The sequence below is a fragment of the Mastomys coucha genome, unplaced genomic scaffold (assembly GCF_008632895.1).
Source record: "Mastomys coucha isolate ucsf_1 unplaced genomic scaffold, UCSF_Mcou_1 pScaffold5, whole genome shotgun sequence".
Taxonomy (NCBI): Eukaryota; Metazoa; Chordata; class Mammalia; order Rodentia; family Muridae; genus Mastomys; species Mastomys coucha.
In genome coordinates, this window is record NW_022196911.1 from 72138698 (window position 1) to 72165197 (window position 26500).

Genomic DNA, 26500 nt, shown 5'->3' on the forward strand with positions numbered 1-26500 from the left:
AAAAAAAAAAAAAAAAAAAAGAAAAAGTCATATAAATAAGTTACATGCAATAATAAACATTAATTTATCAGAAACACTCTCAAAAGATGCTAAGACTATATTGCAATGGCCCAGTAGGAGACAGGGTGTAGAATTATGGGCAAGGAGGGCACATATACCAGAGGGAGAGAAGCCCACAACCTGAAGGCAGTATGGAAAGGGTTCTCCAATAGCCTATGTTTTTCCCTGCAGACCTGGGCGAAGTGGGGAGAAGACAGAGGATGGGCTCACCAGAGCTGTCAGCGACTCACAGGATGAGGTTGTGAGCCAACTAACAAGAGAAGCATTCTAGGAGAGAGTAAGAGTCAACAGCTGAGGTGCTGGGCCGTGGAAGCACAGCTACCACTAGCTCCTTCAATGCTATCTATGGCAGCCAACCTGCGCTGGTCACAGAAGCCAGCCTTCCAGCCCAACTGCACTCCTTCTTCCTTCTGACAGTGGCTAAGCCTAAATCTATCCACAAGAGGATGTATCATATATCCAGGTCTGACCATTGACTTCCTTTGTCCTTCACATTCTACAAAGCCCAGAAACAACACAAAGCCAGGCCCAAGAAGACCCACTGACCCTCTTTGGCACTAGAACCAAGAAACTTTTAGTACCAAGCAAGTCTTTGCTAAAAAGCAGGATGGGATTCAATCTGGGTCAGGCCAGGCAGTGTGAGGTGCAGCCAGCCTCGGCCGTTCACTAGTCAGGAGCAAGCCACTCCCCATTTCTGTGTGCATCATCACTTCACTCAGTGTGGGACTGAAGTGGTATCACCTTCTCAAAAGAACCAATAGGAAGATCAGACCTCAAAAGTCACACGTTACATAAAGTATCTAGGGGCTGGAGAGATGACTCCGTGGTGTAAGACTGCTTCCTGCTCTTGCAGAGGACCTGGGATCAGCCCTCAGCACCCACATGGTGGCTCACAATCACCTGTAACTCCAGTTCCAGAGGACCTGATGCCCTCTTCTTGCCTCTAGTTTGTGCATGTAGGCAGTGCATATAAACTCATGCAGACACATACATATAAAGATAGTATTAAACCTTTAAAAAAATAAAGTTTCTAGTACATACTTGGCATCTAGAAGGCAACTAATGTTATTATTCATCCAATGGATAATGAACCAAGTGCCAAACATAAGACCAATCCCCAACACCCAGTGGTATGTCTGGATCACACACAATCCCAGTCCTCATGGTGTTTCCAGTCTAGCAGGGGAGACAAAGGAAACATGAGTAAATAATCAGACATGACATTATACACAACAGGAAGTGTGATGAAGAAAATAAGGCGGGGACCACCTAAAGCAGGGTGGTGAGATGGCTCCTCCCAAGAGGGGAGGGACCCTTACTCTGAGATAGAAACATGGGGCCAGAGAGAATTGTACTCATCAAGATGTCTTTGAAGACTAAACTGGAGTCAGAACCAGGCTTGGTGAGACACAAGGGCTGAAGGCCACCAAGGCTACGTAGAGTGCACACATACAGGAGGAGGAGGGCTGAGCAGGGATGGATGGAGCACAGGAGTGTGTTTATGCAGAGGGGAGTATGGCTTTGACAGCATGGCTGGCCATGCAATGACCCAGCATTCTGCAGAGCCATGAGTGACAGAAGCCCAGTACAGAGGAGATCATTTTAGTGATCCATGATCTCCTTTTTTGAGAACATTAGACTCTATTTGAAAAAATGGACTGGAACAAACCAAGGAATTTGGTGGCCAGCGTGAGACAAGACATTTCCCAACTTGGATGTGCTAGTGCCGAGAAGGAAAGGCTTTGTGGAGGAGGTACCAGTTTAAGTAATGGGGCCTCTGAAGCTGGTGAGATCTGAGCAGGAGGAGAGCTTCAGGGGCACACAGGCAAGGGAACAGGAGGAAGTAGGACAAACGCACAGTGGAAGGATACAGGGTACTTCCCTTCAGATGTGACATAACATCTCTAAGACCCAATGGACAGGTACAAATTGCCACAGAGCCCCAAAGCCACTCATCCTGTGCCTTGGCCCAGTCCCCAGGTGGAGGGAATAAAGGAAACAGGAGAACAGCTCTGGGAGAAGGCTAAGACTTCTCAGAAGCTGCGCCTGGGGAAGCACGCACTTGTCCACCTCCTACGCCTAGACAGGCCCAACGGCTCTGCTTCCTCCTAAACTTCCCACTGTCTGTGAAAGGGGAAGAAAAGTGCTCTCACCAGGGCCAGTCACATGGGCTAGCCTGCACTGGATGCATGAAACTTTCTCACCAGATGAACGACTGACTTTTCCTCTCATTCCCATTCTCCACGGGGAGGGGGGGAAGGTCTGGCTGGCCCTCAGTCAGTTATTTTTATCTGAAGGCTCACATACAGGCCTCTGCACCAGAGGGGCTCAAAGGCCAGGCCCCTCTCACTGAGCTTGACCCAACTGCTATTAGGACCAGGGAGCTAGCACATCAGCTACCTCCGCCCTCCTCCCTGGTCCAGCTACATGGCAAGGATCAGATGGAAGCTGTCAAAAGAATTCTTGGAAAAAAACCCTGGGAGACCTCAATTCCCACCCTGGGAACTTCACTTGAAGATGGGAGTTAGCAGTTCTGACCTCACACAGTCATGTCTGCTGTGCTGTGTCCTCTAGCAAGTAGCCTTTCGAAACAGGGGAAAGAAATCTGCCCACTTCCTCTACCTCCTACCCATGAAGGCTTGGCCCTGCCAGGCACATTACTATAGCCTTGGTTGCTTCTTGGAGCTCACAGAGGAGGTATAGTTAACCTGTCACATAAATAAGCAAGCCGAGATGCCCTAGGACTATGAACGCCAACAGAGACAGCCCAAATGAAAGGCTAAGAGAAGGCAGCAGTTTGGGCTAGCTGTGGCAAACTATGACCCCAGTGGTGGGATGGACTGTGGGCAACAATACCTACATAGGACATGTGCAGAACTGCAACCCACTTAGTTTTCCTTCTTTTACAGCCCCAGCCCCTAAACCTGAGCTCTCAGAGCTCAGGAGTTACAGACTTCCAGATTACTAAACCTGGCCCCTGGGTGCTGGCTGGGGAACAGAGGCCCCTATGTGGCTTTCCTGTCTGTGTTGTTTCTGCCTGTGTGTACAGTCTTAAATACACAGGCCTAGTCCTTTGCATACCAGGAAGTACTGAGGGGAAAAAGGGACACTTTGCACCAAGAAGTCAATTTCCATTTTTAAGTCACTCCCTGGGGGATAAGGGATCTGTTGTTATGAGAAGGGGGGGGGGAGAGAAAGCCAGGGAAACAGTTTCACCTCTAAGCTGGACCACCCAGGAAAAGCAGAGCCGAGCTCTTCCGGGCTCAAAGGGGAGGGCTCCTGATTAGTGGAGGGACTGAGTCCTTATCTCTGAGCCAGAGGCTGGGGAGGGTCCAGCTCCTTGTCCGCCCACCCCCCATGCCTTCCAGCAACAAGCCTTCTTCCCACCTGTCTCTCCTCTTCCCCGAGAGGCCAGAGTGACAAGTTGGGAGCAGCAGGGTGTGAGATAGATAGCACAGTTGTGCCTTAGGGGTAAGAGCTCTTTAGGAAGACGTCAGAGAGATTCTGCCCCGGCTCCTAAATCTATCTCTGCCCAGATAAGAACATCTGATGAAGGAAAATGGAATGTGAGAGGCATGCTGCTCAGGGGTACCTCCTCCTCCTGCTTTGGGGTATCTGGGGGAGGGGAACTGACAAGAACACAAAAGCCTGAAGCTTGCTGCTGGGATTACAGGCATACACCATTATACTTGGCAAGACACTGATTTTCAAACCCACTGTCACCAAGAACACAGGAGGCAAAAGCAGGAAGACAGTTCCAAGTTTGGGCTCAGCCTGATCTGTATAGCAAGACCCTGTCACAAAACAAGCCAAAAGGAGCAGAGCTCAGTAGGAAACAGCAACAACGCCAGGTAACACGAGGCTCTTCCCACCATCATCACTACAGTCCCCTGCAGAGAGGGCTACTTGTGAACCCAGACTGTAGATGGAAAAAAATGAAGCATGGCACGGTCTGCACAAAGGTAAGGTGTGAAGTGGGGCTCCCCGCCAGGCATCTGGTCCCTTTCAGGTTTGCATTCTGCCAGTGATGCAGTTTTGGGTAGAGCAACTCCAGGTCTGTCTGTCTTTTATCTTTAGTAGCCACTACATTACTGGGTCCCAAAGGATCAACCTAGAGGGGAAGGAGGTGTCAACTCTTTTGCTACTTTCAGTTACCTGTGGTCATCCACACTCTGAAAACAGTGTGTCTTCAAGACAGAAGACATGACTTTACTATACAACTTTCATCATGGTATATGGCAACCATCATTCATAACCCAATCATGTTCATTCATTATTGTTAATATCTCATTGTACCTAATTTGTCTATAAGTTTGTGTTCATAAAAGAAAAATTCATAGTATATCTAGGATTCAGTACTATTCAATGCAGTGCAGGCATCTATTACGGGTCTTGAAATAGATCCTCCACAGAAGGGAGAGGCAGCTATACCATCTTCAAATAAGAAAGCCAAGGATCAGAGAGTTTACGCATAACTTTTCCAAGACAGTGGTCTTATTTGTTTTGAGACAAGGTCTCATTATCTAGCTCAGGCTGGCCTCTAACTCATGATTGGTCTAGCCTCAGCCTACGGAGTGTTGGGATTACAAACACACACTCTCACATCTAGCAACGCAGTGGGTTTTGAATCCACAAAACATTTAAGAAATAATGTAGTGGGGTCCGCACATTAGTGTAACCTTAGCACTTGAGAGGTGGAGGTAAAGGATCAGGTGTTCAAAGCCAGCCTCAGCTATAGAGTGAGTTCAAGGCCAGTCTGGGCTACATGAGAAAGAGATAGGGGTAGGGTGAGATGGGGGAGGTGGATAAAAGAAAAGATAAAGTGCCCCTGTATATCATCTAGACACACATTCTGACAGCACCTACCCTTCACTGCTTATGATGCGCACTGACACTCTTTCTCAGTTCATTTTAAAATGCTGCTTCAAACCTCTACACTTTCACAACCCAGCAAGGGGTTGAGATGCTGTTTGCAAACACTGTGCCATGCCTGCTACGAACAGCAGGGAAAGGTTGTGTTCTACTCTTGGCTCCAGATTCAGACTAGATTCCTGCCCGCCACCGTCTTCCCATTTGGAAATCGTCACTGGGTTTACCAATAAACTCCCAAGGAGACCCTGAGACAAGCTCAGCATACTGCCCTGCACAGCAGCTTTACATTTTAATAGTCATTCCTTGGGTAATGAACGGCAATGCCTCTGGGATACTGAATGACATCCCATCTCACATCAGGCATGTAATCATGTCTCTTACTTATAAGAACCCTTCTCTACTGATCTACACTTATCTCTGATTCTCTAGGGTTTTTTATTTGTTTGCTTTGGGTTTGTCTTTTTAGTTTTTTGGGACACGGTTTCCGAATGGCCTGAAATTCACTAGGTAGCCCATACTGGCTTCAAAGTCATGTTGATCCTCCTGCCTCAGTTTTTTTTTTTTAAACAGTTTTTTTTTTAATGCCATCTGACTGCACAACACCCAGAGAAAAGAATTTACACCACACAATCACTCTGCATAATACCCAGACGCATCTAATAAGCACTTTCTTCAAAGGCTAGCGCATCTGTATGTGGTGCTTTTATCTCTGGAGAATGTTTTAATAGTCACCACCCGATCTGATTCATGCAGCACCACCTTCATCCTTACTGAGAGCTCAGGCTGGTCTAACGCTTCAGAGCCATAGCGCTTTTAAAAACAGACATCCTCCATCTCACATTTCCCGACAGAGAGCCTCGAGGAGGGTGCTAATGGTCTCCTTTCTAGGGGACTCAAGGAAACACTTGGACCAAGGATGACAAGGATGACGAAGGTTCTCGATTTGATTGACTGACACACGCTACCCAGAACAGGGCTGGGGAAGTAGCCAGGTGCTCACTGGCATGTAGCACTGTAGCAACTCCCAATACGACATCACAGTCATCACGGTTGATGAGAGGGCAAGAGTGCTTGTCCTCCCATACCTGTGTGTCTTTTCCTGCCTGTCACAGTAGGGTCATGGAGACGCAGCAATGACTGACCCAGTTCTCCAGATGCCCAGCTGTGAACAGAGGAACTCTGGTGTCTGGTCTCTCCAACACCAAGAGCAGTTTTTTTTTTTAAAAAGATTTATTTATTTATTATATGTAAGTACACTGTAGCTGTCTCCAGACGCACCAGAAGAGAGCGTCAGAACTCATTACGGGTGGTTGTGAGCCACCATGTGGTTGCTGGGATTTGAACTCATGACCTTCTGAAGAGCAGTTGGTGCTCTTACCCACTGAGCCATCTCACCAGCCCCAAGAGCAGTTTTAAAGCAGGACATTGGCTGGCAGGGAGTCACACCTCCCCCAGCCCCTCCCCCAGCCCAGGTACTCACCAGTAACAGAGCTTCCAGCTGGTTAATGTAGATCTCTTCACTGGCCAGAAACCCGGAGAGAACGAGCTTCCTCATCTCCAGGCCTTTCCCTGCCTCCACCTGTAAGAAAGCAAGCCAAAAGCCAAAAGCAGCAGGTGAGAAGGGGCTACAGATGCCAATTTCTTTTCTCTCTCTCTCTCTCTCTCTCTCTCTTTCTCTCTCTCTCTCTCTCTCTCTCCCTTTCCTTTTAATCAACACGGCCAAAGGTGATAAAAGGCCATATTATTAATATCATTGTTTGTTTTCACACAGAATCCCATTCTGTAGCCCAAGCTGGCCTGGAACCCACAGCAATACCCCTGCTTCAACCACTCAAAAGCTGAGATTAGATTCATGAACTTCCATGCTCTGCCTAATACCAGATATTATATTAGATAAATTTTGGAAAACAGTAAAACGTGAATGAAAAAGCAACCACTCCTATTCCTGCTACCATCTTGTATTGTTTTTCTCCCATTCTCTGCCAGCTGTTTCTGTTCTCAACCATTTTCTCCTTAGGAAGTTTGTAACGCTAACTAGGATCAGCAAGGACCCTCTTTACATCTGGTCTAACCAGGGAAGGAGGGTATAAAGACATTCTTCCATGACTGAGGTTGAGCTTGGTTACATGGGACGGAACAGCTAAGGACAGCCAGGGCCCCCCAGAGGAAGTGATATATAAACTGAGACAGGGCTGGAGAGAATGGGGCGGAAATGGGTATGGGAGCCCTGGCCTTGTGGCCACTTGTGCTAAGGTCTTCCTGTCCTAGGGGCTCAACACCATAACAGGTGTCAGCTGTGGGCCACCCACGCTTACCTCAGCCATTCCTCATGGTGTAAGGCACAGACTCATACTAGGTTTCCCTCCCCCTTGAATTCCTGTTCCCCAGTGGTGGAGATCATGCCCTGTTTAAGCCTGGACGCCACCAACTGGCACAGTGGCACAGAGAAAGCGTTAAACTTTTACCTTCAGTAAAAAGCATGTAATTTTCACCAGGCAGCATCCTCAAGCTTTATTCCTGGCTGCTCATTAGTCTGTTACCCTTCCCTCAATGCCTGGAATCTTCCAGGATTGACTCTTCCCACTTAAGGTCTCCTAACTGACCTCTGAATCCTCCCTCTCTCCTGCAGTAAAATCAATCTTCCAAGAACACCTTCTGGTCAAGGACTTAATATAAACACTGCAAAATTCAATTAGGAAAGATAGGTTCACTTATCTATTTATTCAACAAATATTCACTGAATGCTCAGCAGCCCCAAAGGCTGCCCACAACAGGAAGCAAGCAGTTCCCTGTCATCACTTGGTTTATAGTCTAGGGGGAGAAGAAAACATTGAAACAGACAAAGATAAATAAATACGGAGGCTCAGAAATTGTAAGTTGGGCTGCAGCATATCTTACTTAAGTACCTGTAGTGGCCTCAGGGCCTTCCCTACCTCCCATTCTTTCCTAGGGCCACGGCCTAGCCATTTCTGCCTTTCCAACAAAGCTAGTCATACTCAGCCCTGAAGCTGGGTTCTCCTGTTGCTGCTGCCTTCTGAGCTCTTCCCTCGGCTAAGTGACACCTCTCCTTTACAGGACAGCTTGTTCTGTCACTTCTTCCTCCAGCCTTAGCGCCTAAGACCTACATGGCCTTGAGGCTGCCTGCCTGGCTAGTGGGTGATGTCCTTCAGGCTCTTGAAACAACTGGATCACACTCTTCTTCCCCAAGACAAGCCTCAGTCCCGAGTCACACCTGACGCCTTCACCAGGAAAGGCTTTTAACTCCTCTCTATACTTGCATACTTGCTTTCCGGCCCTCAGACACCCACATTGAAGTAAGCTCTGAATTCTCCCTTATACAACAGAAACAAATGAGACTTAAAAGAGGCAGAGCTGGGGCTGGAGAGATGGCTCAGGGGTTAAGAGCACTGACTGCTCTTCCAAAGGTCCTGAGTTCAAATCCCAGCAACCATATGGTAGCTTACAACCATCTGTAATGAGATATGACGTCCTCTTCTGGTGTTTCTGAAGACAGCTACAGTGTACTTACTTACAATAATAAATAAATCTTAAAAAAAAAAAAAAAAAAGAGGCAGAGCTGGGGTCCACCCCAAGTCCTTCAAACACTACCTCATCTCCCTTTTAACTTTAGGATGATTTCCTCCTCCTCCCACACCCTTCCCAAGCTTGTACTTATACACCTGTGGTCTCAAACAGCTCCTTTCTGGGCATCAAATGCACACCCCTAATGTGAGCCAGAAAAGTCTCTCAAGCTACCGAGAAAACCCATCCCAGTGTCCCTAAAGGCTTTCTGAAGGAGTATTCTTCACATCTTTTCCTAAGTGGTACAAATGTCTGAAGGCTGTTTTCCTCCAACTCTGAAATGTTATCTCGACAATAATCACCCTGCAGAAAGGTCCACGTTACTAAGTGACTTCTCGGGTCTGATGAAATCTGAGGAAATTCTTGGATTACCTAAGTGGGCCCTTAGTAGTCATGCGTAACAATGAGGTGGAGGGGGGGGTGTAAAAATTGCTGAATTTGAGGCTAGAGAATGGGACCTGTAGCCATGGGATATAAGGAAAAGGTGAAATAAATTTATTTCTTGAGAACTTCCAGAAGCTATTCAAGAGACGAAATTAGGGCCGTTTCCAGCCATAAGTTTGTGGCAGCATTAGGAACCCAGTACAAACCCTACATTAAGGAAGGGCAGAGTTATTGATGGCTTCACAAGTACCAGGAACTGTGCTAAGTGCTCTTCACTGGCATCTCACAATCTGGTAGGTATAATAAACATTAGGGCCCTGAGGCACAGAGGATGCAAATGGCCAGCTGTTTGGAGACAACCCAGCCTCCGGGAGTCCAGGGAGGCAGGGCTCCAGCTCTCAAAGTCAGATCCACACTGGCCGGCTAGCTGCCTGCTTCCCAAACCTGACCTGCTCTTTGCCTGCCAAGCTGGAGCCCACCGCTCCGGTACTGCCCCTCATTCTTCTCATCCAAGGATTTACCCGAGAATCTGACAAAAGCTTTGTAAAGAGGTGAGCTTCACCGCAGTGCTCCGTAGCTTCTGGAGAGCTGGTGATCTGTAGAAGCCTTCCTCTATGTGGAGCAAGACCCCCCTGCCTTGTAACAATCCATTTTAACAAGATCCTTGCCTCATAAGCCTATCCTAAAGGCTGTTTTGAGAAGAGATTTCTCTTAAAAGGCAATAACCAGTCATTTCCAAGAGTCCCCGCTCTGGGCTGTACTCCTAAAATTCAAGCTAGGATGGGGTGTAGGCAGCTGAGAATTTAATGATGTGAAATTATGCTCTGTGAATTTTTACTAACAGTAAGCCTGTTGCTCAGTTAGCACTGAAGAGCCTTCCATCTTTAGGCAGGGATGGCTTTCTTGAGATCATATATATCTCTGCTTTGGGACAGTCTGAAGATGGTTGTCCCTGGTGCTTGAGTCATTGCCTGGCTGCTACCCTCCTGCAGCATACTCAATAAACTTTAAAAACAAAACAAAACAAAACCTAGACACTCGTGGTTGTTTCTTCAGTCCTTGTGGGAGATTTGTTTGTTTCATAAAACACCAGCTCTCATTTGCTCCTTCTCTACTACACAGGTTGGACACTAGTAATACAAATGAGGTGATGGTTGTTCTCAGCATGTTTTCCAGAGGTGCCCACATGCATCGAAGCCCCTGGGCAAATGCTCTGCCCCAAAGCTAGCCTTTCCCCAACACAGAAAAGCTGGCACCCCCTTCTCTCCAATCGGGGCTTATAAATCGGATCCTTTGTGGGCACCTTCATCCCCAGCAATTTACACAATCTGCTGGAGTGCAAGTTTGTCATCTTGGGGCCTGTAAATCAACACACCAGGTCACTATGGTAGTATCTATTGATAAACCGTGGGCAGCTCTGACCTGGGCTTCCGCAGAGCTTAGGGCTAAATAAAGCCTCCTAAGGTTTGGTTCTAAGCCAAGTCAAGAAACAATCTTTCCCTGGCCCTTTATCTTCTCCAAGGCAACAGTGAGGACTAAGCAAACAGGCCCAGCTCTAGCTGTGCTTTAAGCCACAAGCTAACCGGCAAGGGTCTGAGACTTTGCAGACAGCATAATTTAGCCCATGGGCCACACCAGGATTAGAGTAGATGCCATGTGGGGATGTACTCACGTCACGGGCTGATGCCCAAGTCAAGCCATAGCCTCAGGACTATGAGAGAGTACATTGCATGGAGTTCTCTCCTCGCCCAAGTACCCCTTCTCTTGGTGGTAGGTCTTCATGTTCCTCCCTCCCCTCCTGCTGTCTGAAGCCTTGGCCAGATTCATATACTCCATATACGTTGAAGAACCTCAGTTGCTCAAACCCCACCAGTATAGCCTTGCCACACTCCACACTAGCATAATACAAGTTTTCACTATGTAGACTAGGCTGGACTTGAACTCACAGAGATCTTTCTGCCTCTGCCTCCCAAGTACTGGGATTAAAGACATGCCCTACCATTCCATGGCCAATACAGATTTTTGTACAGTCTTATCCTAAACACCAATGGGGTGATGAGTAACACCCTCACTGCAGAGAGACCTGAGTAGTCCAACAGGAATACAGGCATTTCAGACAAGCCATTCTCACTAAGCACAGACACCTGAAGAGTTAATATGGAACACAAAAGAGCTTTTTATTCCTGACAAATGAGTTCCTTGAAATAGCAGCATCTACAAGGCTCCATTCGTCAGCCCTACCTACCTTTAAATAGAACCGTGTGAAAAATTTTTGGAAAACTATGCACTGTTACAGATGGGATGTGATGTTGCTCTTGGTATCTGCATTATGAGTTTACAGATCGTTAACTCCTCAAAGGAAGCTAGCTGGGTTGTGAGATGCAGCAAGCTCCAGCGATGGCTCTGGAGAAAACTGCCAGCCAGGTTTGCATCTGTCCCCTAGGAGGATGAAGCACTTTCGGAAATTATAGTGAAACCAGGATTGATTTATAGGGCTGGCATTTGGGCAAACGCATGGCAATACAACTAGTGTTTAAGGTAAGTACTCCTGAAGTAAAGTAATAGCAAAGAGTAAATTGCCTTGGATTCCTACCAGCTGCCATAGAGGAGGGAGCCAAAACCATCTGCAGCCAGGACGTTGCAAACACTGCCTTGGCTCCTTGGTCCCCGCACATGTGAATGGAAACGTGTACACAGTCCAGCCCTGACTGAGTGAAAAGTGGTTCCCTCCTCCTCCGAATCCAGGGGCCTTTGTTATTGCTGTTCATATGTTTCTGAAACAGGGTCTCATTCAGCTCATACTGACTTGGAGCTCACTATGTATTTCAGGCTGGCCTTGAACTCCTGGTACTCCTCCTGCCTCAACCTCCTGAAGGGTAGTATTACAGGCATTCACCACCACACCTGGATTCTGGTATTCTTTGATCAGATGCTTCTCATGGCCTGCTTGCTTTCTCGATCCACTTTTCTGTCCCCTGTGAACTTGACCCTTTACTTGGGACTCTGAGAAGGGACCATGCGGTGTTTACTTGTCTCCTCGATGCCTTGCTGAGCACTTAAGATGGAACACAGTACTTCCATGAACCAATGGGCGTGCTTTCCACTTCTCTGCAACCCTGGGCAATCTGTCTAAGGCCAAACCTGACAAGAGGAAACAGGTGCTAGAGAGGATATTACAGATGAGCAAGAAGCTCCCAGGCTGATGCTGACTCCAGAAACAACGAAGCAGAGGAGAGGGGAGGGGAGAGAAGCAGAGGGAGGGCTCTATTCAGGCATCATGGGGACCTGAGAGGAAGGATGACTCTAGGCATGCTAAATATGCAGGACCCCATTGGCAACCACGTGCCACTCCCTGAGAACCCCTCTAATATGAAACAAGGCCAGGAATCTGGCACCACTTCTGTGTCTCTCAACAAACTCAGTCATTTAAAAGTTCTCACAGGTCCCAGCCACACATCGTACCGCTCAGTGGTCAGCAGAGTGTATGCTGAAGTTATATGCCATGACCCAGAGAAAGGGTATGCCCAGGATGCAGCAGGAGTGGTGTTAATTCAGGTGCTGGGAGGGCTCCTGAGAGATGGTCCATCAGGAACCTCACAGATTGGCCATCCCTTGACTGCTGAAATCCCAGCATGCTCCTTGAATCAAAGAGGCTGGTGGGAAGGCTGGTTACAACGTAAGTACAGAGGTGTCTGTGGGCCCAGTGAGGGACGTGACTTACTCTGGTGCTCTAAACAAGCACCAGACTACCGAATAGAGATGAGGTGCCAGGATCCCACTGCAGCTCCCACCCCAGCCTGCAGTCATCCCTCCACTCCACCCCTGCATATTTGCCACCTACCTAACCTAGGTCTGCAGTCTATTTTTAGTTTCCATTAGCTCCCTCTTGGAGCCACACCATGGTGTGTGGGTGGAGCAGGGCTGTAATCATCATCTTATGGAAAGGGAAGACTCGGAGGGTCTCAGACACCTAGCCTGGCAGGGCCCTGAACACCACGCCCTCCAGGGCCCATGCAGTTAGGTAGCCTGGCTTTGCAGTGTGCATACTCCTTGCCACAGTCCTCAGAGGCCCTTCCTCCAGGCAGAGAAAAGAGAAGCAGTAGGCTGTGGCTCCAGTTCTTAAAGGTAGGTATAGGCAAGAGAGGTTATTTCTCCACACCAGAGCTGGCATTCCCAACACCCCACTCCCTCCTATCCTGCCTCTCTAGGAGCTCTGCTGCAAGTCTACAGACCTGGAACGAGTGGGCTACTCTTGGGAAAAATGCTTACCTACTGGACAGCTGTTCCCACCCCCTCTCCAACTGATTCAGCTATTTTCCTTCAAGAAAGCCCAAGTGACCTCAAATTCTTGATCTTCCTAAAGGCTCACTTGCATTAGTCAAGATGCGCCAAGTCACCAGTCTCCTCCTTGGAAAAGAGGTAGAGCTCCCTTGGCCACACTTCACAAATGCCCTTATCCTCTGGTTGCCATGGAAACGATGAATTATTGCCCACCAGTTTCAAGTCAGCCAGCTCTTCTGGGGGTAATAGGCTCACATCCGTGACAGGCCACCAGGTGACTCATGTCACTGCCAAAAAGATCCCTTAACACAGCTGACTGAGGGGAAAGCCAACAGTCACTGCCCCTAAGGACAACTGGTGCAGGGCAGGCAGGCGGGCGCTCCACCTCGCTCCCTCAAGAACAGCTGCTGAGAGAGTACAGCCCTCAATCCTTAGGCAGGAACGTACCAGCCCATCTCATGCTGAGTTAGGCTCTTCCACACAACCATGAGGCTTGTGCACACATCAGCCATTTCTCTCCAAACACGGCTTCAGCATCAGTCAAGAGCCATCCCTGCCCCCTCCCCACAAGCATCCAGGGCGTGTCACATTCCCACCTTCACGGCCACCAAGAAGGGGGACCCTGAGCCGGGGCTGGTCGGGGTTCCCAGTTCACACTCCTCCAGGAGAAACACATCTTCATCCTCCAGAACCTTGTCCAAAAAGCCTATTGCCTCCTCTTCCTCTTCCATGGCAGCCAGAGCCGCAGAGGGCAAACAGGAAGCAGGGTCCACACAGCGGCGGCAGCAACAGCAGCAGCAGCAACAGCAGCAGCAGCAGCAGCAGCAGCGGCCGCCGCGCGCCCCAGCAGGGAGGCAGGCAGGGGACAGGCGGGCGGGGAAGAGCGCAGGGCAGGCCTACACCAGCATGCTGGCCTCCACGGAGTCGGTCCTGGCACCTGGCCACCGGCTCGCGATGAAAGGCTCCATTATGAACCTTTTCCTGCTGCCGCTTTCCAGCCGTCCTGCGCGCCGGGCCCGCCTCCCGCGCGTCCCCACCCTGAGAAAGGGGAAGCGGGGCCTCCGGGCAGCTACTCGCGGGATGAACGCCGGGCAGGGGCGGCAGCCAGCTCCCTCCGCGGTCCGTTCCTTCCTCGGCCACTCCGCTCGCCCCAGCCCTGGTGCCGGGCTCGTGTGGCGCTCGTCCGGGCGTCCCGGTGCTGCGCTGCCGGCGCCACAGAGCCCGCCCTTTCTGGACCCGGAGGCCCGATTGCTCCAAAGGCACAGGAAACGCACGTCTTGACTTGCGAGGTGGAGCTGCTCGTTCCTTCTGTGGTCACCGGGCGGGCGAGCGGCTGGCGGAGGCTTCTGGAGCGAAGGAGGGAGGGAGGGAGGAGGCCGCAGACAGGCCGGGCGGGCGCGGGGGGGAGGTCTGCTTCCCAGAGACAAGCTTTATTTACAACTTCTCGCCGGAGCCCTCGGGCAAGGGGGGCAGGAGAGCGGCTTCCCCGAGAAGCCACCCTTCACCCACTCAGTCCACGTTCCCGTGGGATCGTCACAAGACAGAGCCCCCTTCGCACCTCAGCCTCAGGCTCCATCTAGCACCTTTGCGGCGGCGGGGAGGCCCACTGCCAGTGAGAAACCGCAATTGCCATTGCACCATGGTAGAGTGAGTGAACAAGGCTTTGTATTTATACAGGAGGGGACTGGCCTGCCTCATGCCCAGCTGAAGCACAGTGCCAGAGGGTCCTGAGCATGTGTCACTGGGCATCATGGACCACCTGAGAGCCACATCACGGTCACGTGCTGCTGGCAATGCCACTTCCTTGGAGTAGTTCCTGCAGCCCAAGGAGAGACAGAGCCCGCCTACAAGGCCAGTACACACAATCTAGGACATGTAGTGATCCTGCCCACTCCCAGAGTGCTTCACTCTCACTCTTCCCTCAAGTGTCTTCCATGTTCCAGAAACTAAATTCATACAGAAGATGAGTCTCACATCCTGGTCCCCTGACCCTGATCCCTAACTACTTATACTGCCTGATCCCACACACTTATACTGCCATGGGGGAGGCGTCTAGGGCCAGCTGCAGGAACTCTTTCACAACTCAACATTGAAGCCAACTGTGGCATATCTTTAGCACTCATTCAAAGTTCAGGTAAGGCAAGCACAAAAGTCCTAAGTGAGCTGAAGAAACTACTGGGGCTCCAGCTAATTAATGTCCCCCAAAGGAAACACAGGCTCAAGTTTGCGAAATCTGTATTCTTTATGGTTTTAGCTTTGTTTTGAGACAGGATCTCTGAACGTTACCAAGATAAACTTGTTTTTAGATTTATGTTATTGTTCATGTATGATTTATGATTGTTTTGCCTCTCTGTGTGTGTATCACATGTGTATCTCATGCTTGCACTGATCAGAAGGCATCAAATCCAATTAACATCCCCTGTAACTTAGATATCATGAAGGTGCTAGAAACTAAACCCAGGTTCTCTACAAGAACAACAAGTGCTCTTTGGGGGGTAGGGGGGAGGGGAAGAAGGGTTGGGTTTTTTTCAAGACACCTTTTCTCTGTAGCATTGGCTGTCCTGAACTTGGAGATCTGCCTGCCTCTTTGGTGCTGGGATTAAAGGTGTGCACTGCCACATCCTGGCTGCAGCCAGTGTTCTTAACTGCTGAGCAGTTTCTCCTGATCCCTGTAATTGTTTTTAAGAGAGGGTCTCTATGTGACCCTAGCCATCCTGGAACCAGATCAGGCTGGCCTGGAACTCTTAAGATCTGCTTGCCTTTGCCTCATCCTGTGTCACCATGCCCAAGGGAAAATATGAATGCTTAAATAAAATCTCCTGACTTTAATTTACATTTCTTAAAAAAAGCACAACACATTCTGAACCACATTCTTGATCTGAGCTTGACTTAAGGATGGCCATACTGCCTTTGCTCAAAGCTAGGCTTAAGGATAGCCACAAACTGCCTTTATTCTTGCAGCTGGTTGTTAGCTGTGGTTATGTGGGAGGAGTTTCCCCTCAAGTATGTGCCCTGTGCCCCATCTCCTTAGAAGATTTGGCAGCTTGGAATAAAATTCAGCTTCACCTACCAGCCTATCTCTTTATCTTTGTAAACTTGTGTAACGGCTACCACCAATAAGGTGGTACAGTGTCCATCAAAACTTCATGTACTTTTTATGACCAGCTTAGTTAGGGTTTTACTGCTGTGAACAGATACCATGACCAAGGCAATTTTATAAAGGACAACATTTAATTGGAGCTGGCTTACAGGTCAGAGGTTCAGTCCATTATCATCAAGGTGGGAGCATGGGAGAGTCCAGGCAGGCATGGTGCAGCAGAGGTGAGAGTTATACCTCTTCATCTGAAGGCTGCTAGCAGAACACTGACTTCCAGTTAGCTAAGATGAGGGTCTTAAAGCCCATGCTCACAGTGACACACCTACTCCAACAAGGCCCCACCTCCTAATAGTGCCACTCCCTAGGCCAAGCATATACAAACCATCACACCAGCCTTTCATACAACATCACATTCACTTGTCAGTGGCAACCATATGACCACAGGACAGAGTCGAACTGTTGAGGTCATTGCCAAAGGAAGGAAAACTATCCACACTAGAGACATGCAGAGACAACTCCTCTCTATTCCACTGGGCACCTTAGCTGAGAAGAAGCATGTAGAAGGCCAGGGGGGAGGGAAGACTAAAAGGAATGAGTACAGGTTTTTTTTTTTTAAGATTTATTTATTTATTTTATTTATTATAAGTACACTGTAGCTGTCTGCAGACACACCAGAAGAGGGCATCAGATCTCATTACAGATGGTTGTGAGCCACCATGTGGTTGCTGGGACTTGAACTCATGACCCCTGGAAGAGCAGTCAGTGCTCTTAACTGCCGAGCCATCTCTCCAGCCCTGATGAGTACAGTTTCTTATCCTACTCCTTAAAACATACTCTAGAACTCTGAAGTCTGGGAGAAGCTCTTGATCTTCTGTTAATAATAGAAAACCTACCCTCACCAGGTGCAGCCTCCATCCTGCCACCAAAACTGAAACAGATGGAGAGAGGTGTGACAGGCTCTTGAAGGCCTGGGCTGGTAAAGGATCTGTCCCACCAGGATCCTGCAGCTATCGCTTACCCATAATCCACTACTTTTTCTCAGTCCAGTTTTGCTCTGGCCGAGTTATAAATAGCCAAGGCACATCTGAAGTGCCCTCTCAAGCCACAATTCCTCATTTGGTTTGGGTGGGTAAGGCTGTTCCATGGCTTGGGAACAGCTAGGCTTGGCATTCCCTAGGGCACAAGTGTGCCAGCTCAGGGCCCCATGCTACAGGTTCTTCTGTCTTCTACCCTGCCAGCTTTATGTGCACAGGGTCACATAAATGGGGGTCCACATGGGTCAGACCAGCAGACAGCAGGGGACTGTAACCAACGGTCTTTCTGGGAACCCCACAGAACTGCTCCCCGAACATCTAAGGCATAAACTGCCCCACCCACTCCAATTGGTTGGAAATTCCAGTGAGTGGACACAGAAGCTCCATCCACTCAGAGGCCCTCAGTCCTCCCTCTGGAGGGGAAGTGACTCACAAATCCCCAGGGTGCTCCCTCCCTTCCCCTCAAGACTTCAAGAAGGCCCTGGACCTAAGTTTCCTCCTTACTCTGCCTGGTTCCAGACTCTCCTCTCCAGAGAAACAGCCAATATGGCCACTGTCCTATGACCTTTCTCAAATCCCTCAGGCGGCTGGGCACACAGCGAGTGGGTTTTGGCTGACTCTTGCTCACGGCCCAAGGCTCTGTCTCACAACCTTATGCTCTCAGCCTTTGGAAAACTCATCCCATCTTATTGCTCTGCCAATGGCGACCCACTGCCACCTCTAGGCCTGAGACTTGCACTCCTCACAGCTGGCTCTCCTCACATGGAAGTCAGAGCAGCAACCACCCTCAGCTTCTCAAATCCAGAGCAGTAAGTCTCTCCTCTTCCCTCCCTAGCTTCCCTTTCCCTCAGTAGGCTGTTGTCTTGTGGCTCTTTGTGCCCACGGCCCACACATCCCTTTTACTAAATTCTTGGTTTCTTCAATCTTTCTTTTTCAAGCCACAACCCAAGCAGGCCTTGCAACATCTACATCACACCTGTCTGTCCAGCTAACCTGGACATGCCCTGGTATATGCTCACTCGTACTTTAAGGAGGCCTGCGATGTGTGACCAAACCCCTACCACTGCTGAACTTTCAATCCACTGAGGCGAGAGATGAATAGAAACAGGATGGGGTAGGCAAAAGTACTCATGACAAGGAAAAACTTCACTGGGGGGATGTCTGCTGATTAAGTCAGTAAGGGGATGAAAGGGTAAAGGACAGAGAGAATGCCACGCACGTGTAGGGAGTTAAGGACGGCAGGCTCTGAGATGCGACTGGTGGGCTTCTGAATAGCACCTGGAAACTGAGAAGTCTTTCCAGGCAAAGGTGGGAATGGCCAAAACAAAGGGTTTTTTTTGTTGTTGTTGTTATTTTGTTTTTGTTTTTTTGTTTTGTTTTGTTTGTGGTGGTACTGCTGAAGCTGGAACCCAGGGTTCCAGCTATGTTACATCCCAGTCCTAAAAGATGGTTTCTTAAGGAGGCTCAGGAATCAGTAAAGGGACAGAAGACAAAAGCAGCAGGAGATAAATACGCAGAGGGCAGCAGAGACAGGAGCATGAAAGGACAAGAACCATGAACTTCCTATAGTGTAGGGTACCAGTCACAAGTTCTCACACTGCTTGGTCCACATCTCAAAGCCTGGAGGGGGCTATTATACACACATACAGAGGCACACACAGGGGGTGTGGCCTTTCCTTATACTTACATCTCCCTTACACACTCACACATACTCACACACACAGGCACACACACAGGGGGGTGGCTTTTCCTTATACTTATGTCTCCATCCTTGCTACCTTACACACTCACACACACACACACACACACACACTCACACAGAGGAGGTGCAGCCTTTCCTTATACTTACATCTCCATCCTCTCACCCCCTTACCAACTCAGTCAACAAGCACTTATCACTTGCCTGCTGTATGTCAGGCATTGTGCTCACATTCAAAATGTAGTCACAAACGGGACACTGCCCTTTGTGGAGCTGATGGTCCTGGGAGCAGAATGACCACGTGACTGACTCCCAAGGCTGCGCCAAAGGAAAGGTAGGCCTGAGGAGGGGCACATTTGAGAATTATGTTGTTGAGGTATAACTCCAGAAAGGGTAACGGGGAAACAGCTATTGTGATTTTTAAATGTCCACACCCTCTGACTCAGCAATTCCACCCTAGGGAATTGTCTAAAATGGCACATCTAGAAGGGCAACAGAGATGTATGTATAAAAATGTTCATTGACGTGAGAAAGCAGCACAGGCTGTGACGAGTTCAAATGTCGGACAGTGAACTGGAATCTGGTGGTACACGAGATTCCAGTGGTGGAATGGTACACTAGAGATTCTGGCACTCAGGCAAAGGCAGGATGATTTTGAGTCCCAGGCCTGCCTAAGTTATACAGTGGTCTAACACACACACACACACACAGGCACACTAAAACAACACAAAAAAGGTAGCTTAATTAGCACTGGAGTTGTAATTCAGTGGCAGAGTATTTACCCAGCATGAGCAAGGCCTGGGTTCAATCACAGCGTTTTCCCCACCAAGAAAGCACCGAGAAGGAGAAGGAGCTGCTTAAATGAATTCTGGTTTATCCCTGGAATGAATACCACACAGCCACAAAAGGAATACAGTAGATCTTAATTCCAGATCTGCAAGATATCTCTCAATCTTTACCAGGTAAAATAACAAGCTAACCAATAGTATGGGATCGTTTTAATACGTAGTCTTCATATGGAAAAAGCAGGGAGAAATAAACTCAGTAGTTTTCTGTAGGAAGCAAGCATTCATGATCTAGATGATGCATTTCTGATAAGTGAGAATTTTGAATATATAATCAGAGAAAATAAGGCTATAAAGAGTAGAGTGGAGGCTGGGGGTGTAGCTCAGTCCCAGACTGGGAGCTTAGCATTCTCAAGGATGCTTAACCATGCCCCCTCCCACACAGACACACAGTGATATAGTGGGAATTTAGAGTGAATCTGGGAGGGCACAAGCAGGTACATCTGATGGTAACAAATGAGAAGTCACGGGATGCTCCCTGGAGAATGTGATATTAAAATTCAACCATAGCAATACACGCTTGAAACTCTAGCACTTGGAAGGCTAAGTCAAGAGGGTTACAGGTTCAAAACGGAACTGGGCTAAGGGAATAGGGAAAGTCTGTCTCAAAATACCCAGGGCTTGGTCTAGGGCTCGGTAGCAGAATGCTTCCTCCTTACCTTCAAGAACAGAAAACAGTGAAATAAAATAAAAATGAATGGGTTAGCTATACTGATGGAGATGGGAGACAAGCAGGGAAGTCGTGTATAGTTAATATTCCAGGTGGACATCAGTGGGGAAGCTTCAGGGGCTGGCAAAGATTCCAGTGATGGAGCCTGGCAGAGTGGGGGCCTTGAGGTTTCACCGTTATAGCCAAAGGCTAGGTGTGGAAGGATTTCAGGCAAGTCAGATGACCACTGCTGGGTGTATCTATCCCTCATCTGACATCACATTCTAAAACACTGCTCAATCTCTGCTCAACAGCAAGCCACCAAGTCAGACAAACATGGGCAGCTGACCCACTGATTTCTCACTGGTGACTCAAACCAATACACTGGTGACAGTAACTCATGAAAGGGCCAGGCACATTCTCACTTCAGGCCTCTGCCAGACGCAGTTTCCTCAGCCTGAAGATGTCTGTCCAGCTCTCCTGGCAGAAGCTCAAGTGCCAGCACCAGGCTCTGGGGAGCTAGGCTGGCCCTGGAGTGGTGCCAAGGCAGGTGGGGTCGCAGCAGCCACAGAGAGAACTAGACTCTCCCCTCACGCATCCTGTTTCCCCTCTGCTTTCCTTTTCTATTGTGGCAAGCATCAATCAAAAGATCGCAGGAGTCTGGCATGGTGGTTCATGCCTGTCAAGTACTAGGGAGACAGAAACAAGAGAAGTGCTATGGGTTCAGAGTTAGCCTGGTCTATAGGGTGATACTGTTTCAAACAATACAAAACAAAACTCAGAACTCAATAGCATAAAGTTATTGGGTATAAGCCAACACTGTTTATATGGTTAAAAACGAACTAACGAGGGCTGGCGAGATGGCTCAGTGGGTAAGAGCACTGACTGCTCTTCCGAAGGTCCTGGGTTCGGATCCCAGCAACCACATGGTGGCTCACAACCATCCATAATGAGATCTGACACCCTCTTCTGGTGTGTCTGAAGACAGCTACAGTGAATTACGCTGGAGCGAGCAGGGTGGAGCGAACGGGGCTGGAGCAAGAGGTCCTGAGTTCAATTCCCAGCAGCCACACTCATGATAGCTCGCAGCCACCTGTACAGCTACAGTGTACTCATACACATAAAATAAATAAAATAAATCTTTAAAAAAAAAAAACTAATGAAATCGGGGCAGGAAAGATGGTTCAATCAGGGCAGGATAAATGGTTCAACGGTTAAGAGTGCTTACTGCTCTTCAGAGGACCTGGGTTCAGTTCCCAGTGCCCACATGGAGGCACGCAACTGTTTGTAACCCCAGTTCTAGGAGATCCAACACTCTTTTGGCCTCCATGGGCTCCCGCACACATGCAGTGTATATAGATTTATGAAAGTGTGAGCATGCGCGCACACACACACACACAAAGACACATACATTCACACAGAAAGGGGTGGGGTGAGAGAACTCTCTATTGGACTCTAGATTTGAATTCTAGTTTTGCCTCATCCAAAATGGGAATAGCCTCACTGTGCCAATGATTTGAGTCTGACTCCATAAAATAGGAGCCAGTGTTGCGCCATCTCTCAGGCTGCCGGAACGTCTGGCACACACAGGGCAGCACCTGAACTGAGCTGAGATTTAGGAAACACCAGATCTCCTCACCTTCTTTCCTTGGTAGAAAGGAGGTGTGTGGAAGGCACACTGTGGTGGTTGGGGGGAAGAAGTGGGGGAAGTGGCCCACCTGAGACTCATTTCCAACCTAATAATGCAGCCACACCAGACCATTCTGCTTCTCAAGCCTCTAGGGACTTTCCCACGCGAGGTTATATAATCCCCTTCTACTTCCTCCGTGACCCCCTTCTCTAAGATCTCACTTGAGGTCACAGGACTTTCTTTTGGAGATATTGTACATTTCTTAAAGATGTTGGATGGATGGCCTTCATGAGGGAACCTGGGGCTTGGGGTGTGGCCTGGTGATGGAGTACTTGCTTAGCATATCCACAGTCCTGGGTCTCCTGAGAGTCAGGTAAAAAGGGGGCTCAGGTTAAGAGAAAGGTTTCTATGGAGCTTAGCCAATCAAGTGGCATCCCTAGTGCAAGCAGCAACCCAAGAGGAATCTCTCTTCAGTCATTAGCCTCTACAGGGCTCCTTCCAAGGACAGGAAGCACATTACCTGTCCAAATGCTAGAGAGCTCTTTCTTATCCTCCCTCACCCCACCCTCACTGCCCAAACAGGGTCTTACTAGAAAACTCAGAACAGCCTAGAACTGGCAACCGCCCCCCCCTCCTATATATGCTAAGATTACAGACACACATTGCCCTGACTGGCCTGCTGGACAGTTAGCAGCTGAACTCAAATCTTATCTCACAGTAATTACTCTTTCTGTCACCCACCACTGGCACATGCCACCACTGGCACATACCTCTCACCGGTCAGGCAAGTAAGAGCAATCTCCCTCAGAAAGGAAGCAAAGCTGCTCTGGCCTTGCTAGCACCTACCAGTGGAGAAACTCAGTAACAACCATAGAAAATAAAGTAGTGTTAAGATCCTGCTGGTTCTCTGGGACCCTGCTGGGCTCCTGGGAGAAAGCAGAGAGGCAGAGCCTCTGATCCTAGTAGCTTACCTCTGCCATCCATGAGGACACTATTTATTTATTTATTTATTTATTTATTTATTTATTTATTTAGACACTATCTTCCTATTTAGTCCAGGCTACCCTAGAACTCACTATGAATTCAAGCTGGCCTCAAATTCAACTATCCTGCTTCAGCTTCCTCAAGGAATGGAAGAAATGGGCTACCATACCCAGCTTGAGGATACACTTGGTGGCTGTCATCATGTTTGTTTCATGCTGGAATCATTATTTTTACCAGACACCTCTTTTCTTCCTCTCTACCTCCTTCCAAGTTTCAGGATACCTAGGGTAGAGAAATGTTCTGGCTGGGCCCACCCTCCTACCCACAGTGCCCTGGGCACCTGTAGACTAGCATACCTGCATTGAATAAATATGACTTTGGGAGTAGCCTTACTCTCGGGTAAGAAATACATTTATGAACTGTGCTCCCAACAGGCCGGTGGGAGAAGAGAGATCAGAAAAGGTGTGAGAACCATAGAGTGGCCAGGCCAGTCAGGTGCAGTCCATTGGAGAAGACACCAAGGAAGCTATTATGGGGTGTGAAAGAGGGGCATGGCCTGGAGAGGATAAGGAGAACCCACTAGTGAGTGACCAGTGGCACACTAAGGTGCTTCATCTTCTTCCTTCGCTCCCTACGCCTATGTAACAGAGCTCCAGCAGCAGCTGGAAGTGGCGGCCCAGCAGGATGCACAGGAGAAAACAGTTACTGAACAGAACACTGCAGCAGAGACAGAAAACACAGCAGGGCAGAAACAGAAGCAAGGCTGCTGAGCCTCCACCAGGGCACCCAGGTCTTTCCACACAGTCCCAATCAACACCCCAGCCTGAGAGGGCAGGGACAACAGACAGTGGCTCTGCCCAGCTCAATCCCTGACTCTCCACTCCAGAACCACACTATTCAATCCCAAATACCAACCAGGAACCCAGAGGTGACTGACTGGGAGCTTACCACGGGAGCTGGGAGTACACAAAGGGGTGGCCAAGAGTGGTGTGCCTTATCTACAAGGGCAGATGCAAGCTCCAAGAACTGTATATAACCCCCTCCCCCACCCTGCACTGGGGGTCAGCTGGGCTGTCAGATCTTCATCCAGGAGGGTGTCTGAGAGGGTGGCTTCACAAGACCTGAAATGGAGCCCTGGTCCCACAGGATGCAATAGTCTCTGGCAAATTATGTTAACTCCCTGAGTTCCTGTTTCCCGGAATTTAAATGAGCAATCTATGTGAGAGGCTCAGCCTTGTGTCTCCCAGTGGCTGATGGGAGGGAGAAATTCAAGAGAAGACAGTGGTCATGATGGCCGCTTCATCCCTCCTCCGTTTTCACCTCCGGATCCTCATGCCAGCTGCTCTGCACCCATATAGACCTTACAAATTAAGTGGCATTCCGACCTGTAGCAACATCTCCTGGCAGACTCACGACAGCTGTGTCAAGTCACATGGAGAGGAAATTCTCAGGATCTTCCATTTACCGATTAGTAAAGTAATTCAGAGAGGGTGACATCCTTGGATGACACACATTCACAGTACAAGACAGACAAAACCCAGATCTTTTCTCTGACTTGGGGTCCCTTTGACTACATCATCCAGAGAAGAGACAGGAACGGCGGTGATCTGTGGCCGTGAGGTCTTCTGTTCAGACTGTGGTTCTGGGACAGGAAGTTGCAGCTGAATGGGAGTGTCCTCACCTTCTTTCCCAAGGGAAACTACACACACACTCCCAGTTGAATTCAGCCACCGGCAATAGGTGACCCTGGCCCTGTGCCAGGGCACCCTGCTCAGCCTAGGCTTGAGAAAGACCTGCAAAGCAGGGTTTGTGGTCCACCTGTTAATCTCTGGGGCACAAGCCAACATGAAGAGTATCACAGCACAGTCTTGGCTGAGGCTTCCACACTTGGGAGGACAGACCCAGAAAGGAGGTGGGCTGCAAGCAGATCCATTCCCCAGCATGTATTTACCAGACTGGAGTCCTTGCAAGGTTCCTGGTCCCAGCCCATGACAGAAGTCTTGTGAGGATTTTTTTGTTTGTTTTGAGACAGGTGCTCACTATGTAGCCCAGTCTGGCCTAGAAACCACAATTCTCCTGCCTTTGCCTTCTGAGTGCTGGGACTGAATGTATTCAATGCTAGAAGGCTCCCTGTGAGCAATCCCCACCCATTCCTCACAGCCTCCTTTCAGAGGAGTTGGAGCTATTCAGACCTGAGGAAATGACGCTCCGTCATATTTATGACTTTGTTCAGTGTCCTACAGCCAGAATGCAGAATTTCAACCTTCCAAAGCTTATGTTATTTCCGGTCTCTAGGCCACTGACACAAGACATTGATACTTCTTCATTCTTTGTGCTCACCTGACTGGACCAGGAGGTGTCTACACCTCATGGGTAGTCTGTGGGATGGTTTTCAATGAGAGTCACGTCTGAATCTACAGTTGGAGCAAAGCAGATGCCCTCCCCAAGGTGAGCTGGCCTTGCCTTATGCAGTCTATTAAAGACTTGAAGCCAAAAAGGCTAAGAGAGAGGAGCTCTGGCTGGAGAGATGGCTCAGTGGTTAAGAGCACCAACTACTCTTCCAGAGGTCCTGAGTTCAATTCCCAGCGACCACGTGGTGGCTCACAACCATCTGTAATGGGATCCAGTGTACTCTTCTGGTGTGTCTGAGGACAGCAACAGTGGACTCATAGACATAAAATAAGTAAAATACGTCTTTAAAAAAAAAAAGAAAGAAAGAAAAAGGGGCTCTTTCTAGCTAGGAATGCTGGTGAATGCACGACCCAGCAGCAGGAGGCCCAGGCAGAAGGATTATGAGTGTTAAGCCAGCCAGAATGATAAAGGAAACTTCAGGACAGCCTGGGAAACAGAATCTTGTCTCAAACAAAGACAGGGGCTCCACCTGCATGCCTGCTCGCTCTGGGGACAGTAGGCTTTCCCAGACTCTGGACTCTGAAACACTAGGTGTTCTTGAGCTTCATTACACCTAGAACCTTCCACCTTTGACGCACCCAGCTCTCACGTGTCTGGACTACACGCTGGCTCTCCACTCAATGGCCCTGTTCCGTGTCCTTCAGCCAGAAAGCAGAGTTCTGCACACACACCATTTGTTTTATGTTTTCCTAACACATAAACCAAGTTCTGACCTCCTTCCTAGGTACAACTTGGCTGCATGTTTGGGTGTGGAAAGTTTAGCTGCCATACTGTGCCAAAAGCTAGATATCTGAATATCTAGAACAATTGTCTGATTTGATCCAAAAGTCCCCTCTGTTCCCAAGTTCCCTAACAGGAAGCCTGGCAGAGGAAAGACTGCCTGGCCAAGTGAGTACAGCCAAGTAGCAGGAACATACACACACACACACACACACACACACACCAAGCCACATATACACAGCCACAGACAG

The 26500-nt window shown here is 48.9% G+C and overlaps 1 protein-coding gene across 4 annotated transcripts in view; it reads right to left on the reverse strand.

Moving 5' to 3' along the window:
- Positions 1–26500, reverse strand: part of Abr (ABR activator of RhoGEF and GTPase) — a 203665-nt gene that overhangs the window by 64620 nt on the left and 112545 nt on the right. For 3 of the 4 annotated variants that reach the window (XM_031354143.1, XM_031354146.1, XM_031354144.1), the window contains exon 3: positions 6413–6511. In XM_031354143.1, coding sequence (XP_031210003.1) covers positions 6413–6511 — 99 coding nt within the window. Of the gene's footprint in view, positions 1–6412; positions 6512–13775; positions 14978–26500 lie in introns of those variants that run through there. The other variant, XM_031354145.1, reaches the window with a different exon arrangement.